At 38.4% G+C, this 19,409-nt stretch overlaps 4 protein-coding genes across 4 annotated transcripts; 2 read left to right on the top strand and 2 right to left on the bottom strand.

Annotated features, from left to right (window-relative positions):
- Window positions 1-135: 135 nt before the first annotated feature.
- On the bottom strand, window positions 136-13,619 carry LOC129568964 (clathrin heavy chain). Its single transcript, XM_055447310.1, has 7 exons — window positions 13,284-13,619; window positions 13,040-13,209; window positions 6,361-6,568; window positions 1,945-6,246; window positions 1,623-1,789; window positions 1,472-1,558; window positions 136-1,205 (listed from the first exon to the last, which is right to left on the bottom strand). Exons 2-7 carry the CDS (start codon window positions 13,079-13,081, stop codon window positions 978-980), a joined length of 5,034 nt encoding a protein of 1,677 aa, XP_055303285.1. The 5' UTR covers window positions 13,082-13,209; window positions 13,284-13,619; the 3' UTR covers window positions 136-977.
- A 374-nt stretch (window positions 13,620-13,993) lies between these two features.
- LOC129568981 (uncharacterized) lies at window positions 13,994-15,254 on the top strand. Its single transcript, XM_055447334.1, has one exon. It carries the CDS (start codon window positions 14,124-14,126, stop codon window positions 15,177-15,179), a length of 1,056 nt encoding a protein of 351 aa, XP_055303309.1. The 5' UTR covers window positions 13,994-14,123; the 3' UTR covers window positions 15,180-15,254.
- A 4-nt stretch (window positions 15,255-15,258) lies between these two features.
- Window positions 15,259-16,623, bottom strand: LOC129568990 (60S acidic ribosomal protein P2). Its single transcript, XM_055447346.1, has 3 exons — window positions 16,466-16,623; window positions 15,738-16,015; window positions 15,259-15,530 (listed from the first exon to the last, which is right to left on the bottom strand). Exons 2-3 carry the CDS (start codon window positions 16,012-16,014, stop codon window positions 15,469-15,471), a joined length of 339 nt encoding a protein of 112 aa, XP_055303321.1. The 5' UTR covers window position 16,015; window positions 16,466-16,623; the 3' UTR covers window positions 15,259-15,468.
- Window positions 16,624-16,639: 16 nt separating this feature from the next.
- Window positions 16,640-19,322, top strand: LOC129568971 (beta-chimaerin). Its single transcript, XM_055447321.1, has 5 exons — window positions 16,640-16,778; window positions 16,926-17,169; window positions 17,259-18,434; window positions 18,563-18,668; window positions 18,754-19,322. Exons 2-5 carry the CDS (start codon window positions 17,115-17,117, stop codon window positions 18,914-18,916), a joined length of 1,500 nt encoding a protein of 499 aa, XP_055303296.1. The 5' UTR covers window positions 16,640-16,778; window positions 16,926-17,114; the 3' UTR covers window positions 18,917-19,322.
- The last annotated feature ends 87 nt before the right edge of the window (window positions 19,323-19,409 follow it).

Raw genomic sequence — 19,409 nt, 5'->3', positions numbered from 1 at the left:
TATCATTGGATTATTGTCCAATAAACCAATTTTTTCAGGCAAAGACTAAACTAAAACCAATGGATCGGATTCGAAAAAAGAAGAAACGAAAAAAACTTATAAAAAACCAAAAAAAGCAAACCAAAATGAAATCAATTTATTGATAGAAATATACTTTATTTAAAATCAATTTAAATTGCCTTAAACGATAAAGTTATATAATGTTGTAATAGAATATGAAAGGGGTTGTCGGACCATCTTTCACTGTAGCTATTGGAAAGTGTTGTGTATGTGTGCCGTACAGAGTGTTCGATTCGAACGCTTGGTTCTTATTTGAACAAAGCTTATGGGCTGTTGTTTTTGTTGTTGTTTTTTTATATATAAATGTGTGTAGGACTTTTTGTTTTCAATATTATTTTGAATATAACATAAACATTAACATATCTCTCTAAATGTACAGAACTCGATTTCTATGCAGAATAATATTATTAATTAGCAAAAGTTGACAATTTTTTTCATTAATTCTTGACACAACGGCGGCAACGTATTTCTATTGAAACAAAAGTTAATTCAGAATTAATTTAAACAGACGAAACTAAATCCGTGAAGAAGGTTATTGATACTACAGCTTAGATTTTTTATCATATTTTTTGTTCACCTTCACTTGTGTATTTTTTTCTTCTCTTTATTCTAATGGAAACTAAATGCTGTGCAAGACTTTGTCTCAGGTGTCACAAAAGTGGCCTTCAAACTGGTTCCATAATTTCGACACAAAAAAAGAAAAACAGATACTCAATATTCCCGCTTCTTTTTTTTGTACATCTTTCGCTATGATTTTACGTCAAACATGATTAATTTAATTTTCAAAATTTCTTGTGTGTGTGTGTGTGTTTTTGTTGTTTGATTCTGATTAAACGTTAGATAAACCAGTTGATGCTCTCTAATTTGCACGTTGCGTTATTTTTATTATTTTTATTTCTGCTGAGTTAATGATGTTTTTACATGCCATATCCTTGGTATGGATGCTGTTGTTGATAAGCAACTGTTGGTTGTGGAACGTTACCGTAACCGTATTGCGGTGGTACCATGCCCATTGGACCGGCCGTGATCATCAGCTGTGGCTCAGGCAAAATGATTGGTTTCTCTTCCGTTTGTTCACCGTCCCTTTGTCGTTGTGCATCACTTGCTTCCAATTTTTCCACCTTTGTGGTTAAATCTCGCATTACCTATAGTTTCATCAAAGGGGGGGAGAGACGATTGAATTTAGTCGAAATTTTTGGTAACTTTGTTCTACACAATTGTGTGTGTATAGTTAGATAAACCATGTATATTTTTTGATTGACAATTGTTTTACAGAAATGAAATCCACGTTAAAACCCTTTTCTCGAAGGAATTTTAAAGATTCTTGTGAAAAAAGGAGAAAAGTACAATCAAAAGAAGAAGAAAAATAAAAAGAAAAAGAACATGAAGTCTTGATGATATGTTTCCTTACCTGAATCATGTACGGCATTGCAAAATCCATGATCTTGTGTCTCCATGCCAGTTCCATGATGACGTCGGGTCGCAATAGATCATAACACTGAAATCAAATGCTTATTTAGCAAAATGCTCACACAAATAGTCAAGAGATTAAATGGTCATACTTGATAAAGGCAGGCGGAGAAGCAATCAAATGCTTTACGTTCCAAGAACCATCCCAATAGCTCTTCGGCAATCTCTTGTTTTCCTGATTCGGCGGCATATTCCATTGCGTCTTTGAACAAGCGATCCTTTTTGCAGAGTTCAACACTTTGCTTCCAGCGGTTGTTGCCTATGTTGAAAAAAGAAACCAATTCAGGTTATGAGCAATTCATTAAAAAAAAACTGTCCAAAAGCCAAAATTTAACGTAATTTATCGAAGAATTCAATGCAATTGGTGTAAACTGTCTAAAAATGCCCACCAAATAGGCAAAAGTCGATACAAACCTTTGTACAAGTATGCGGCAATGCGTCTGAATTCAGTGAGTTCGTGTTTCTCTAATCGCTGTGCGAGTGCAATGTTATCAAAGTTGTCGAATGCATCGATTGATGTACGTAGTCCTTGGTAGTCTTCTTCGTCGATCAGTAGTTCGTTCAAAGCTTCATTGATTGCCTTGTTGTTAAGCGTTTGCACAGAGCGCAAGTACGGTTTTACAAGTTGCAAATGACCAGTTTTCGTGAAGAAGCTAACAGCTCGTGTGTGATCCATACGTGGTGCCAATACCAATAGCATATCGTTCAACAGTAATGGTTTGTAGTCCAAATAGAATTGGATTGCTTTGTAATACAATTCAATGTTGGCTACTTTAGTGACGATGTCTTTGAAGTGACCTTCTCTCCATGCTTCAGTTGGATGAGCCATCATGGCGAGCACAGCATTATCGTATTCCTCATATTTGTCGTACAAAAATACTAATTCCGACCACAAATGAGCCGATTCAGCGGCACGCAACACCTTTGGAATATTGACCCGTGACCAGAACAATTCCAAATGTTCGCGCATCTTCGATGGTTTGTATTTCGAATAGAGAATGGCCAATTCGGTGAACATGCCCATGTGAGCGCGTTCCAAGCCCAAAGCAGCTTCCAACAAAGCAATCAACTCATCAAAGTGGCCGCGATCTTGGTAATAGTTGATCAAATCTTCGAGCTCATCGGCATGAACGACAATATGAAGACCGCACATTTGTGCCAAACGGAATTCTTGCGCATCGACACAGGCAAAGCACACTTCTTTCCATGTACGTGTCGAGTTGGCTTTGCGTGCACTATCCACAGCGCCTTGGAATTCCTTCAGGTGAACCAATGTGATGGCCAAACGAGCAAAATTGCTGACATTGTTGTAGAGGAGCTTGGCTGCATCGTACATGCCATCGTTGAAGCATCGGTCGCCGATTTTCTGGATATCAGCATGGTTTGGTCCCGAAATGAACTCTTCCAAATCGGCAAAGCGGCCAGTTCGAGCATAGGCGTAGATCAACTCACTTTCAATGTAACTTTCGCGTGCCTTCTTGCGTGCCATTTGCAAGTAACGCACTAAATCATCCCACGAATTGGCTTTGCTGGCCGTTTCAACGACGTCCATGTATGCGCTTGGGTCATCGGATTTGATGTAGCTATCGATAGCTTCTTTCACCAAGCCTTGTTGCAATTGTGCCTTTGCCAATTGTGACCAAACGGCTGGCTCGTTGCAACGTTCAGCAAATTCGTTGGCGCGCTCCAAATTGTTGACATGTTCAATCAACACTTGAATGGCTGAGGTGTTGACATCGAACTTCTTGAAAATAGCGAACGCTTCTTCGTACAATTGATTGCCGATCGCAATGTTCGCGATATCCGGAGCATCATAGTTGTCCAAACGGTTGATGTAGTCCATGACACGAGTGTTGTCGGCTTTGATAGCGGTCAAAATCAAGAGATTTTGCAAGTTACGATGATCGGAAAAGGCCGATGAATCCAAAACGATCTTCTCAAGCAATTCAATCAATTCGTTTGGCAAATCGGCTGACATGAATGCCTTGACGGTGACCGAAATATCATCGGGATCTTGAGTTTCCGACAAAGCGGTTTGCACCACTTGATCGATCAATTGGCGCTTGTATGGATTGCTTTCGGATAGTACTTCAGCCCACAAATCGGTGTCACGACGACGCACCAAGTAGCGTGCTTCCGATTTGAACAGTGAATTTTCATTGCATACAGCAATCAATTCACGATCGCATTGTCCACGTTCGTATGCAACGCATGCCAAGTGTGGATCACGTTTTTCGCAGTATTTACCAACCACACGGCTGTCATAATATTGATTCTCCTTCAAGAAACGCTCTGGATTGTTGTTTGAATCGATGTAAATCTTGGCCAATGCATTGTGCGTTGCTGGTTCGACGCATCCTTCGTGCACACGTGATTCCAACCACGGCAAAAGCAACTTCAAACGATTACGTTTCTCGACCTCTTCGACCAATTCATCGGTAGAGAATTGACCTTTGACGACCAGAATCAAGTTTTTGATGATATCCTCAGAGCAATCGACATCGAGCAATCCACCGACAACGACTGGCAACCGTGATGGATTCACCTTTTGCACATAGATTTCAATGTACTTTTGCAAGTTGTTACGGTACAAATACAACACCAAATCGTGCACGAAATCAAAGCGATCGCAAACAATGATCAATGGCAATTGATCGGTGAGTTTGGCTTCCTTCAAGAAGTTCTTAACACGTTCGGGATTGTAGCAATTCGATTCACGGCAAATGCGTTCGACTTCCTTGATCTGGTTGGTCTTGCAGGCGGCCTGAATGTACTTGAAGTGCACCTCAGAATCTTGGCTGAAGTTGACAATCGAGCCCAAGAAGTAGAATAAACCTTCGTAGCTCTTGAAGTTCTCGAACAAGTCAATCAACGACTTTGTGGTCAATTGTTCGTGGTATTTCGTGGCGATTTGAACGCAAATTTGCAAATTCTGGCGAATGTTAGCGGTAAGCATGGCTTTCAGGCATTCTAATGAATCTTCGACGGAAAGTGTGCCAAAGAAGCCGACGAGCCAATCAGCGTTCAACAAATGGGTATGGACCACAGCACGTTTGATGTCATACAAATCGGTGTAATGCTCCAGAGCGCGTTGCAATAAGCCGGCTTTTTCGCACAGTTGAGCGATGTGTGCGCGATCGTAATGGGTGAACATTGAATTGCCTAGAATAGCGTCGGCAACTTGTGGTGCTGACAACAAGTTCATTTCCAATAAGCGCGTTTGAAGCGCACCCTCTTGTGGTAGATTCCGTTTCAGCGCATCCAATAAGAAGGCGGTACAGTGTTGCACCATATTTTGTTCCATGAAAATGTCTACGATTTGATTAATATCGGCCAATGGTTCCTCATCAGCGACAAGCATACCAGCAAAGCTGGCACCCTGCTCCGGATTGGTTCGCATCACCGAACGCAACAAATAGACGTAGTCAGGTGTATAGTTAACTTTCTTGGCATACAATACGATCTTTTGGAATTGGCCAGTTTCGGCGAAGCACTGGATCACTTTGTTCGGTACGTTTGCACGCAAGTAAATGGACAAGGCCAATGTCAAATCGGTTGGTTTCACCAAATCGCCCAATTCTTCGCTGCATTCAAGCTTCTCCTCCTTCAGCCACTTTTCGCACAGTTGTTTGCGTCCCTGCAACAACACCGGACGGCACAGTTCTAACGACTCATACTTATTCAATTTGCCTTGATCGAGCAAAATACCGAAGTATTGCAGTAACGGTGGTGATGAGGCACCCGCTGGCGTTTGAACCTGTTGGAATTTCTGAATGGTTTGTGGCGTTCGTAGGATGCCTTTCGGTGCCAATGCGGCCACTTTGGCCGCTTCAGCGTACTGTGCATTCTGGAACAATGCATTGAAACGTTGGACAAACAAATCTTCAGCACCCGATAGATTGTTGCGCACAGCCATTCGTAAGGCCAAATCGGTATTTTGTAGTACATTCGTAATGTATGGAATGATTTGCTCTTCGTCAACGGTCACCGATAGCACTTGACCCTTACGATTCACGCCGATGATGCCGCCACTGGATTCATGTTGTGCCGTCACAAAAATGGTATCGGCCGAAATACGATTCATGAATATACATGTGCCCGATTCAATGTCGTACATGTGAATGTAACCGTACTTCGTGATCAAGTAGATGACATCATATTTGGCGGACACTTGCATTGCAACCGGAAAGTCAGTTTGAGCTTCGGGCGGGAAGAAGACATCGACCGCTTTCTTTGTGAATGGTGAATTACCAGTTGTTGGTGTACCAACTTCGATCACATGCAATTTACCACCCTGTGCCGATCGCACAGCGAAACAGAACAAAGTCGATGGTTCTGGATTCATTTCCATTTTGAATGTGGCAAATGCGGCTGCATGACCCTCAATTGCTTGCGACACTTTACGTTCAACCGAATACAATTGCATATTACCAGCGACACGGTGTTGCAATGCGGAAATTCCAACCAACAACAGCCATTGTTGTTTTGGATCGGTGCGATAGTTGATGATTTGGCAACCGTTCAGCGTTGCATGCCGATCGAACATCTTTTGAGGTGTTGAATCACCCTCCATCGACCAGTGATACACTGATGTTTCCGTCACAAGCGCTAACGAATTTAATGATATCCACTTCCAGAACACCACTTCCTCTGTCATTGTGTGCGCCTTCATTTTCGATTTCATTTCAATGTTGAAAATTTGTAGGGTTTTTGCAGCTGTAGAAAAAAAAATATTGAAAAAAATGCAATTATTCCATTTTACGGTTATGACTTTGGTAAATGTGACTGTGTGTGTATTTGTCTGCGCGCTAGTGCTAACGATTTACATACCTTTCAAGGCAATGACTTTGCTTGCTGGATTCATGATTGCTGAGTCGGCGCTAATCGGTCTACGAATTGGATTGGCCGTGTCATTCATATCGATGATAACTACCTGATTATTGTCGCCGACTTTTTCACGCACACAAATAAATTTGTCCGACTCCATGGTGAGCGTCGTAAACGAAATGGAATTCGCATTGATGCCGGCATTTGTGAGCTGTAAATGACAAAGGAGAAAAAAAAACGATTGTAAATTCCATTATTGCACACGGCTTTCCATTTTAATTGGATGATGATGCAATTCATTAACAGCATTGCAATTTAAATGTCTTTGAACTCATTTGTCAACGATTTGAATTGTTCATCTCTGCTTTCTTTTTATCGACATTTCGTTCATGAATATCATTTGCCAAATGGAATTTTTAATTTTAAAATCGCATTCTGACTAAATGAAGCGATTTTACTCTGAAATGGTATCCATTTCAGTATGGAAGTGCGATAGTTTAAATAGGATGGATGTAAGGCCATTACTTTCATTGGATTAACCATAAGAAACGAAGGAAAATAAACACCTTCGCGAAAAGATGGAAAATCGATATTTGGCCCCATTCGAGCAACTCCTACGTACAACGTGTGTATATACTTTTCCGCAGTAAGCTTGCTAACTCTGTGTGCATTCGCGTTTACTGCTTCTTCGTCCACATTTACTTCTCTTAAACTTCTGATAACTGTTGCTGTTGCTACGCGAAATCGATACAAATTTTATCTTTTACCATAAAAATAGAAAATTGCAATCATAAACTAGATGATGGTGCGCTTGGCTCATTTCATGAATTCTTCCGCATAAAACCATTTCAACTCTTATACATGATCATAAAGAGGGAAATTTCAGGAATTCTTTTCAAAACCGCATTGCAGGCAAAACCGACCATTTTATCCAGTGATATGCGTGTATGATTTACCCAATTTTGTGTATGTCATATGTTTAGACATGGTTTTGGCTATTTAGGAGCACTCTTTCATCACTTTCAATTTTGGACAATTGACATCATCGTCGTCGGTGTGTCTCGGTGAAAGGGCATTTTCAATTGAATCGAATTAGGAAAGAGAGAAAAAGACGGTCACCAGTTTCAGAAAAATAAAACATTGTATTTGACGTTTGAAATATGTATTTGTGTAAATATGCAACATCGTCCTCACTAGCTCTACTAGTTATGTATTCAATGTGTAATATTCTCAGAGTTTGCTATGTGATTTCGTATCATCATTTGTCTGTTTATCTTCCAGTTGAATTAATTATACATTTACGACATACGCGCTGAAGTACCAGCCCGTATCAAGCAGACGCGGCATAGTCTTAGTGTGCAAAAGGAAGTCAGTAATCTAGTCAAATAAAATGTGCTGCTTAGTAATTCTCTATCTCTATCTTTCGCATTCATTCAATACGGCGACTCAGCCGCGTGTTATTGACATTCTGCAATCTATGCGAAAAAAAAATCAATCATAAAAAAACCTACACCAGCATAAATGGAAAACCGGTGAACAAAATTCCATAGAAATCTGTCAACCGGTTTATTTCCCTCATTCGAAAGCCAATTTCAATGCGAATGGTTAAAGCACTCAATGGAGTGGCGAAACAAAGAGAGAAAGAATGAAAAAAGTTACAAATAAATTACTTAATTGAATCGAAAGAAGCAAAACGCATCGCTGCACCTCTGATAGGTGTGAAACGTGCCCAGAATACACAATCACACTATACGTGGATTTATGTTTATTTTCGCATAAATAATTTTTCTATCTTTTTCACTGCAATCTACTTAACATTCATCAAGATAATCGCAATAAACAAACAAATGGAAAAAAATGAGCCGTTGAATTAAAAAAGAAACAGTTTTGGTTATCTTCATTTTAAAACGCCACATTTCTTTCTTTCTCTATGAAATAATGGTTTATCCGTTTATTTTTCATTTCCACCGTATTTTACTTTAATTAAAAAAAAAACCTTCAAAAAAAGTATTTTAAAAATAGTATTTCAAAAAAAGTTCCAGAATAACCCATTTCCTTGAGAAAAAAAAAACAAGCCGTCAAAGATCATGACCTCAATATGCAGGATGATAAATTCGATTGCTTTGCGTAAATGACGTAAGCAAGAAATGCAATGACCCAAACTCATTCATAAAATTGCTGCACGTCATATTTCAGAATATGTAGAATGTTTTTCCATAATCGCGAAATCTTTTTTTCTTTCACGTGCCGCGATGGAAAATATGTGTCGGTAATTAAATGCATTCCGTTTCGATTCATAAGTCTTCAGCCGACCACATTGCATTGATTGAGTAAAATGTCGAGTTATTGATTATTAGTATTTCCAGAGCTTTCGTGACCTACTAAGTTCGCTGACGGTAAATTTGTCAATTCGCCCGTGTACGTGGTTTTTGTGTATGACTACACGCTGTGCTGTTGTACATCCATGTGCTTTAACGACTCTGATTGAACTAAAAAAACGAGTAGATGTTGCACAAGTGTCCAAAATGATATGAAATATTTTGTGAATTACAAGCGGCGGCGGCGGCGACAACACACTCACAAGCAATTGGATATTGTTGTCATTGTGTGTTGTGCGATATCGCAACGCTCACATGATAACGATACACTGTAAGAATGTGTCTTGAGTCGTCGTGTATACAACGGCAGCGTAGACCTTTGCATCGAACGTAGTACACCACACGGTGCGAGACGGGATAATATGACATTTCAAGCATGAAAATTTGTGGCTTATTTTTTGCGTATTCGATACGCCAATGGCAGAGTTTAATTTGATTAACGGTTCGGAAAGAAAATGACCAAGAGTAATGACTCTCTCTCTCTCTAGGCATCGACGACGACGACCATACAAAGCAAAACAATTAAATTCGTTTCGAATGATTTGATTTCGTATGTGAATTTGAGTTGGTTATTTTTTACGATAGCAAACGACGTTTAGCGGCTATTGATCTTGACCGTACCGAGCTATTTTTATTCATTCTTTTAATTCAATTTATTCTTACATTTTACTTTTCCACACGAACATGTCGTATAAGAGAAGTATATTTTTACTGCTGTTTGAGCAAAAATAAGCGTGCCTTCGCTCAAACAACAATGTACCGAAGCGTTTTCGACGGGAATTTCAGAAAATTGGGGGAAAACATTTGCTGATAAAAAAAAATCGACAGAAAGTCGAAAGTCGAAAACATAGATAAACAAGACCGCAGATTGTCGCTTCGCTCCGCTCTGCGTTCTTGAAGCTTGTAAATTTAAGGGGTTTTAATTATTTTGATGTTTCTCATCAAATTATTATCGTCAGCACTACATGGAATGTAGTTTCAATCGTTGGAAATGTCTGTTTCACAAGTTTTATCTATAAATCATTTTAATAATATCAAAAATAATTGAAAAAATTTATATTATGATATTCTATTCTTCACTTATGTGTTTTATGTACATTCAATGTTAACGGTCATTGTACATTATTTCACACTGGTAACGAAAACAATGTAAAATTTTGTTTTCAGTTTATCTCAAAAGTGAATTACATGAACATGATTTTATTTCATTTTCAGGCGTAATTGCTTAGTTTGAAATAAAAAATATGGATAGTAAAATCTAGGGGCTAACCACGGTTCTAAAAATAACCAATAATGACCGACTTTAACATTTTTTATCATTTAAACAAATAAATTCCGATATGATCACATTTTGGTCGATTTTGCTCGATTTCTGCAGTAATTTTTTTGCTTTAACGAATGCATACTGTTCTAGAAGCGGGTTTTGGTGCATCCTCAGGATTGTTCAGAACTGCTCCCGATTCTAGAAGTGGGCTTTGGTGGATCTTCAGGATGGACCAGACTGGGTTTGACAATGCCCTGGCCCACCCTGGGGATCCACTTCCAGAACCGGGAGCAGTACTAAACGATCCTGAGGATCCATCAAAACCCACTTCCAGCATTTTTGAATCGGTAATGACGCCAGCACATTAAACGTTTATAGTCGATATTAAACGATAAAATTCAATATATACAGATTTTTTCAATTTTTTACGGATGTCATTAAAATTGGGCGATAAAAACAGATTTTGTCAATAAAAAATCCGTGGTTAGCCCCTAGAGTAAAATGAATAAATTTACGGTCCGAAAAAATGGCCTAAAGACTTAAAATTTTCTTGGAAAAAAATAATCACTACAGTAGCCTATGTACATTCCATGTAGTGCTAAAAATCGATAACAGCATCAGTAGCAGTATGAGTACAACACAGTCATTGGGCGTGAATATCTGCAGAATGGAAACGCTAACATATGGTGATATCGCTTACGCATACTCAACAAGAGGCTTATGATAAGGCTTTTTTTGTGTGGAATATGGTTGACAACGATGGTTTGTGCTCCGTTGTCACAACATAATTGAATCGGAATGAAGGGGCGGTTTGATGCGAATATCTCGTGTTTCCATAAAACATTATGCTAAATCGAAAATATTCTAGTCCAATCTATCGTGAAATTCAAAGTAAATAAAACTTTCAATTTTCACAATCAAAATATACCACTTCAATAACTGATCAATTTGTCGCCTGTTATCACATTAGCCCCGTGACTGACCGTACAACGACGACATTCTATTTACACGATTCGAAACGTAGAAATCAATGGTTTGATTCAGACAAACAGTTGACGTTGTTTATTTTAAGAAGTCATCACAAAAATAGAGTCAGACAACAATGTGATTGCGTCGAATGAAGAGTAATGCTTAATTGACGAATCGACAGTCGAATATCACTAACAGCTCCGATCCGTATGGTTTCAATTGGTGAATGAAAAAAAAACAGAAATCAGTGTAAATTTTTATTTGATTTTGCGCACTTGGAATCGTCACAGTTAGACGTAAGAATGTTGCAAGTATGTATTCGATTGATGCACAGCCAGCCAGATACGAACATATCGTTGGCATCACACTGGCCATGCAAAGTATCAAATGGAAAATTAGAATCACACACTTTTACTTATGCAGCGCTATTTTTTTGTTGCTAAATATTCAATCAATTGAATGCAAGCGTTTGAATTAAGCCGAAAGTGTCAGTGTGGCGTTCACAATGCCATTCACATTTCGAGTGTGAGCGCGCACATATTGAAACGGTTGTACATACCGATCGAATGCTGATTTCGAGATATTTGCACAGCAAAGAGCCGAATGTATTAAACTAGAAACCTAGTTGCGTCACACGGTCACTCGTTCAATTCATGGAAATGCCAAGCGAAACCATTACCCGTTATTTAGTCCGTGTTTGGAACGGATTATTTCGTGATCATCGTTGATAAGTTCAACATGAATATTTAAAAATAAAATGGGTAATTTTCTAAATTCATGTTCACCATTCAATCAATGCAAAGAAAATGAATATTAATTAGAAATTGAGGCAGATTGGCTTGTGTTGTGGGTATGTTTCCATTCCGTATGTAACAAACAAACGATTCACACCTTTTATCTGTCTAAATGTATGCGCAATGGTTTCGCTCTGTGTGTGTATATTTCGTTGTGACGATTGTTTGGATGGACCCATATTTTCTCTGTAGCTCAACCGTTTGAATGACTCACACTCTCGTTGAACACACGATCATCGTCGTTCGTTCGCTGAATGCCATAAATCTTTTTTCTACGTCCGTTCGTTCGTTTAGTTTCAAATAGAATAATAGCAATCCGGCGAAACGAAAGAGAGCGAACAAAAAAAACAACGGAAAAAAATACAAAAGAAACCATCCAAAAAATGTAAGCATTGAATAGTATTAGTCGACAATCGCTTAATACACTATGAGAACTGCACTTGTGATGCAGTGCATGTCACTCGAAACAATCTGTTTAACGCGATCGCATATCTTTCGTAGAGAAGGAATGAACGAAAAAGAGAATAGTATGTAGCTTAAATAGAGGCATTAAAAAATCTCGTAGCGGTGGCGGTGGCGGCGGCGGATTTTACGTTGGAAAAGGGGCGTCAGTGAACCAAAGAAGCCTATTGTAATTCATCGTCACACAAACAGAGACAGATCGAAAAAAAACAACAACACGTATCGAAACAATAAAAAAAAGACTTGAAACATGAAAACGAAACTGACGCACTCTTTGAGCATTCACACTCACACTCATACACACACAAGCAGCAGCAGCAGAAGCAACGAGCCGATTATTCGGCATTCACACACGTATCACATCGACACAGTTGGATTCTTGCGCACGCATACACTCACACATTCCGAACGTACATGAACGGTAGTTTTTGGCAATGGTATGCTGCGATTTTCGCAAATCACAGCCAAATCGAAATGTTGATAATCCCATTAAAATTATGCTCAACATTTTTTCAGAGGAAAATCCGGCCGTTTAAAATGTGTTCTTTTCGATTCGTTGTGAACACAAAGACAATGACAACAACTTGTACATTCAATCAATGTCGCTGTCGTTGTCGTCATTGATGAGTACGATGATGGTGGAACCAAAGAAAAGTAAGAAGAAGAAGCGAACGGTCGTCTCGATTGGAGAAATTTCCTAATGAAATTTCTGAAAATTAAACATCGCACTTCCCACTGACGCATCAATTATTCACTTGATGCAATTAATTATGATAATTGTTCCGCATATTTTCTTCTGTTCAATTCTTGCTTACCTGTAAATGCTCTTGGAAACGAATGGGCAATGGTTGCGACATTTTTGGCTGCTCTTGTTCACTTATCCAACTTGATAGTTCTCCGAAAAAACTGTGGTTCTCTTACACTTGAATGTGAAATTCCTAGATCTGAACTAGCAGATTATGTTTGCTTTCGCTGTGTATTTTCTCTGACAAATGACAAATGTTATCCAATTAACGCGGTTTATTTTCTTCTTTTTTCTTCCTTTATTTTCACTAATACCAATTATAATTTTCACCGCTTTCTTATCGTCTCCTTCACTACTAACGCAAAATTTAGTGTTTTTTTTTTTCTTTCCTCTTCGTTCGATTTCGGTGTCGCTATTTTGAACAGCCTTTTACCATTCACACAATGATTTTGGGTTTTGTGAAAATTCGTTTTGATTTCGATTTGTTTCTTTTTCTTACAGGAATTTTACAGCACAATATTTTTTTTCTCTTTTAATTTTTGATTCTTAGCAGTGACCACCCATCATGGATGTCAGCGACACATAGAAATACAAAATTTTCAATGTACGCTGCTAATGGTGCTACTGTACCCCGTTGGTTTGATTGTGTGCGTACATTTTTCATATAATCAATCAAGACAGCTACGAATACAAAAATTTATGTATTGCCCGATGTTTGAAAATGCAACGCAAACACTTTGTATTTATTGCGGAAAATAGCGATTTCAATGGGAATTTGGCAGATTTTTTGGTGATTTTTTCGATTTCTTCATCGAATTTTTCGATACAGATCTGTGACTTTCATTGGATTAGTGCATTTTCAGTTGATGTTTGGCAAGTGCTCAACCACTGTAATGATTTATCGTACAAGTGCCACATGAACAAAAATATCTATCAAAATGGAGCGGCAAAGAGGTGTGTTGGTGTGCGTTAAAATGACTTGCATTGGTTTCAAATATGGTGCAGGGTTCGACAATGAATTCCACCTCTTGATGACAGAGTAAAACCTGTCATTTCATTAGCCAAAACAAATGCATTAACCTCAATCGTTTGTGAGTCGAACATGCCAAGTCTAAATAACAAAGTGGCTTTTCAAATTGATATTTGAATTATTGATGAAAATGTTCAAGTTAAATAATTCAGTGAATTCGTTGTTACGGAATTTAAGTGCAATACAGTTGCAGTCACGATGTGCATCGTACGAGGGCCGTCAATCGAAAATGCTACAAAAGCTGATGACGGGCAAAAGGAAGCCTAGTTTTAGGTATGGTGAACACGCGATACCAAAATCCGAAGCACTTCATGCAGTTAAAAAAGTGCCATCGAAATTATCGGCACGACGAACGACCGTTTTGAATAAAATGTTCATGCGCCATGTGACGGAGTTGATTGCAAGCGGTCCCATTGGATACGAATTGGGTGGTCTTGGGCTGGAGATTACACAAGTTAAAGTTTGTCAGAATTACCATGGATTGAATATTTTCTGGACCGCATCGGGTGCGGATTTTGAGCAAGTCGAAAAAAAGCTGGAATCAATCGCCAGAAAATTGCGTCATGAACTGCATCAAATGCAATTGATGGGCAATATTCCACACTTGACCTTTGTAAGAGATTATCAATTGTCGTATTTCGATGAATTGGATTCGGTAATCGAAAAAGCCGATTATGGAGAGGATTTCAAGCCAACGTTCACCAGATTGCGAGAAACCGATTTTGAACTTCAAAGCGGAGAAAACAAGACCGAAGATAGCACCAATTCATCAATACTTCCGATGAGACACGATGTGTTCGGATTAAACCATGCGTTGATCATGGGCCGAGTTAAACAAACCATGGCCAAATCGAAACAAGCATGGAAATCGTTCGAAGAAAAACAATCAAATCAATCAAGCAACACCAAACCGTTCACATTCAACACATCGTTTGAGAGCATACGAGAGGAGCAAGTGAATGCAAAACAATCGGAAAATGTGCTACGGGAATTCCTGCAAAAGCGAAGACTACTGCGAAAACTGAAACGTGCCGAAGAAGTCGAATTCAATTCAAAAATATTAGACGAAGAAGAAGCTTTGTACGAGCAACATGTTAATGATTTGGACGAGGAAATAATAACCGACGATCCAGTTGAAGTGGAGAAATTCTACGATGAACTCGATCCAATTGAAAAATAAAATTTACCTTACCTTTGTTATTTATCTACATATTAGCAAAAAATGAAAATAAAAACAATTTCAAATGGAAAAAAAGCCGTTTGTTTTTTTTTGTGTGTTTTTCGGAAAATTTTATTTTATGAAAATTATTTCATAGAAATAATCCGTGTTTTCGAATCCTTCATTTTTTGTTTGTTGACGATGGCATTAATTACAACATACTTATTATTTTACACACGATGGTTATTGTGTAAAAATCACCCGCATCAGATGCGAAAAACGAATTGAATACAATCGAAGGGTTTTTGATTTATTCGAAAAGACCGAAGCCCATGTCATCATCCTCTTCTTCTGATTCTTCCTTCTTTTCCTCTGTAAATAGACAAATTGAAAAAGAACACATTAGTAAAATTGGTCAATCAGCGAAATGATTTCAATTAGATAATTTGACAAAAACATCAGATCATAGAGGTCGAATCAATGTAAATTCATGCGAAAGATGGTAAAATTGTGTTCATCACAGTAAAAAAAAAACATCGGCACTAGTGTATTGAAGTGTTTGGCAATTAGCGACCGTACCTTTTTTGTCAGCCTTGGCTTCAGCAGCTGGTGCAGCACCGGCAGCTGGAGCGGCAGCAACAGCAGCACCACCACCAACTGGCATTGAGGACAATTTTTCGCGTCCTTCCTTGATCAAATCTTCGATGCTCTTGCCTTTAAGGTCAGCAACGACTTTGCTCAATTTGGTGCCATCGGCTTCGATACCAACGGAGCTGAGGATTTTTTCAATATCTGCGTTCGACGGCGATTCTTTGCCACCGAGGACAGCCAATAAGTATGCAGCCACGTAACGCATTCTGTTTTGAGAAATGAAATGAAAAGAAAACAATGTGATTAACAGGCGTGTATAAACATAACCTCAACGCGTCGCAACTGTCGTCCATATGATACACGGGCGAAACACACATGTATTCGACGGATTGGGTTTTTCTCAGAAATATTTTTGGTTTTCACACACTTCATTTTAAATGTGACGGAACATCGCTATGGAGTCCTTCAGATAATGTAGGTAGTTGTTCATCATTAAAAACCCTTTTCGCAAGTCGAACTGAAATTGCGTTTCACCGCACGGTCATTTCCATCCGTATATACATATGAACACTGAATAGGCGACACACAGACACAAAGTATGAAAAAATCGCAATAAATCCCAATCATCCGAATGATTTTTGTGGAAATTATTTGCAATCCAGTTTTAAAATTTAATTGTGATTGATTTTATGGCCAAATTTTTAACGAACACTTACTTTAAGTCTGTATTTTTTGACACGAAACGTGTAATGCAAAATGAGACACAACTTTACTTCTTCGAGAACGTCAAAGAAAAGAAAGAATCGTTTTGCCGCTGACACACCGTTGGCTTGAGTCAAGCAATTTCAGTATGAACATTTTTCGGTGTGTACCGATGCGAACTGTCATTTGACTGGAAGTGTGTTACAGTCGGTTTACAGTATGAACCGATATGCTGTGAAGTATTTTGATTGAAATTTTGAATTAAAACAAAAACAAAATAATTCTTTTGATTTTTCATTGAGATTTTTGATTTAATTCAATTGAATGGTGACCATTTTGAAAAATTACCCAAAAAAAACATTAAAACAATTCCATCAACAACGAAAATTCGCTTTCATTGCCTTGTCAATTCCCATACACTATTTTTGTCTCTATTAATATCGTGTGGTGTCGTCTCTTTTTTACTATTCATAGACTCTCTCCCTTCTACAAATGTTATTGTATTCATTCAATTGTTTACAGTGTTAGTCGCGATGTTCCAGTGCATTGTAGTTTAGCTTTCATGTTTGTGCTGCTAGTGTGTCAGTGCCGAAGACACAAAAGGATTTATTTTTAATGTTTGAGTAGTATTTGATCAAAGTGTCGATCGACATAAACAAAAATATGTCGAATGGAACAGAGCAAAATTCTCCCGTCCACAAAGTGTGGAAACCCGAGCGTAAGTGTTGTTTTTTTTGCTGTTGCTGTTTCATACCATTCGCTCAATTAACAATTTCCGCTTGATGTTTTTTTTTCATTCTTGTGTAGTATATAAAATCCAATTAGAAGCTCCAACACCGAAGGCATTGCTGCGTGATGACGATATAAAGGAAGATTCGTTTCCCGATTATTATGGATATGAGTATCACGGAGTGATGGATCATAAGCAATCCGAAACTCTGCTAAATGACAAGTGCGATGGATCGTACATTGTGCGACGAAGCCCCGGCGCAACTGACTATTACACACTTTCACTTCGATTCAACAATCGAACCAAACACTATAAAATCTACTACAAACCCAACGCTAGCGGTGGCCATTTTCTCAAAGAAGATTTCAAGCGATTCGATACGATTCACGATTTGGTTGCCGATGGCCTAGTAAATTTCTACATGCAAATTCATGCAGCACCAATCATCCAAGCGATGATGTCACAGACAAAGAGTAGCTACCAACAAAGCCCATACATGACATTGAATCGACGAAAATTACGTGCACTTTCGAATGATTTGCGTAAGAGTTTGAAATATGATAATCAACCGCCGATGAATGATAACGTCGCATCGATTACAACATCACTGACCACCGCTTTACTGACAAATTCAACAGAGACAAAGGCCACAAATGCCCAGAAACAAAACGAAGAGAATATGAATCATTTGAATACGAATGGACAGAGTCAGGTATCCATCGGTGCCGATGATATCGACGTTTTGCCAGTGGTTTATCAAAAATCCCACAAATTCAAAATACATACATTCAAAGGCTTGAATTGGTGTGAACTTTGTGCGAATTTCCTATGGGGTTTTACCGCTCAAGGCGTTAAATGTGAAGATTGTGGTTTCATTGCGCATAATAAATGTTCGGAATTGGTTCCGGCCAAGTGTGTGCCCGATATGAAAAAGATTCGCGGTGTGTTTGGCTCCGATTTGACGATCGTTGTCACACTGCACCAGTGTACAATCCCATTCGTTGTGAGACGTTGTGTCGAAGAAGTCGAAGCCCGTGGCATGCTACAAGAGGGAATTTATCGAGTTTCTGGGTTTGCTGACGAAATTGATGCGTTAAAACTAGCACTAGATCGGCATGGCGAAAAGACAGACATGTCCGAATCGGCTTACAGTAATATTAACGTCGTTGCAGGCACTTTGAAATTGTATTTGAGGCTATTGCCTGTGCCGCTAATCACATATCATGCGTATCCAACGTTTATCCAATCAACGAGTGAGTCAATTTTATTTTTATTTTTTTGTATCCAAAAACTCTCTCTCTCATTTCTGTATTTGATTTATCAAATAAACACTGTTTTTTTCTTTTAGTTTATCAAGTTGTAATAAAATTTCTTTTTTTAGGCTGTACATCGGTCGGAGAGCAAGTGATAAAAATGCGTGAAGCAGTTAAACAGTTGCCGCCAGCTCATTTCAATTGTTTGAAATTTGTTATCGAACACTTAAATAGGTAATACCACCAATGAGTCAAATGCTTGCTTTTACACTCTCTATTTGATGGTTTAATGATGTGATTTCCACCCACAAATTTGCAGAGTTTCATCGCATCATGCTGTGAACAAAATGACCGAACATAATATCGCCACTGTGTTTGCGCCAACACTGATCGCTACTCCGCCACACTTGACTGATCTATCCCAAGAAATCTTTGTGCTCACGTCATTGATAACACATTGCCAAGCGGTTTTTATGAATTGAATTCCAATATACTCAATCGAATTTGCCCCAACCTCACATAAGCAGTAATTTGTTCTCGATATCATTTCGACATTAGCCTAATTGCAATTTTTGATATAAGTATTAATCAAGTATACGTCATTCATTGATTGGCCAAATTATCATAGTATTAGAGGCATCATTTTATTATGCACACGATATCTTTCACTCCATTGCACATACATTTGCACATCACATCCAACGAAAAACACACAACAAACATTTCGGAAATGTTTTTAAGCTTCAAACCAAAGCGACATGAAAGAAAAAAAAACACAGGATCTTTTTTACTCAAATCGGTGTATTAACACACTCACAATATTTATGTTTTGCTAAATCCACGTGATATTTTTTAAATAAATGTCGTACTTTGACGAAAATAATAGAATTGTCATTGGTTTCATTTGAACGATGTGTGATGACAGCTTCATTGGAAACGTATTTTTGTTTTGTCTATGATTCTGCTGAAACATGA

The sequence above is a fragment of the Sitodiplosis mosellana genome, unplaced genomic scaffold (genome assembly GCF_009176505.1).
Source record: "Sitodiplosis mosellana isolate CC-2019 unplaced genomic scaffold, AAFC_SMos_1.0 Smas_scaffold_1, whole genome shotgun sequence".
Lineage (NCBI taxonomy): Eukaryota > Metazoa > Arthropoda > Insecta > Diptera > Cecidomyiidae > Sitodiplosis > Sitodiplosis mosellana.
The sequence above is the reverse complement of the archived record's forward strand: the minus strand, read 5'-3'. Positions and strand labels throughout refer to the sequence as shown.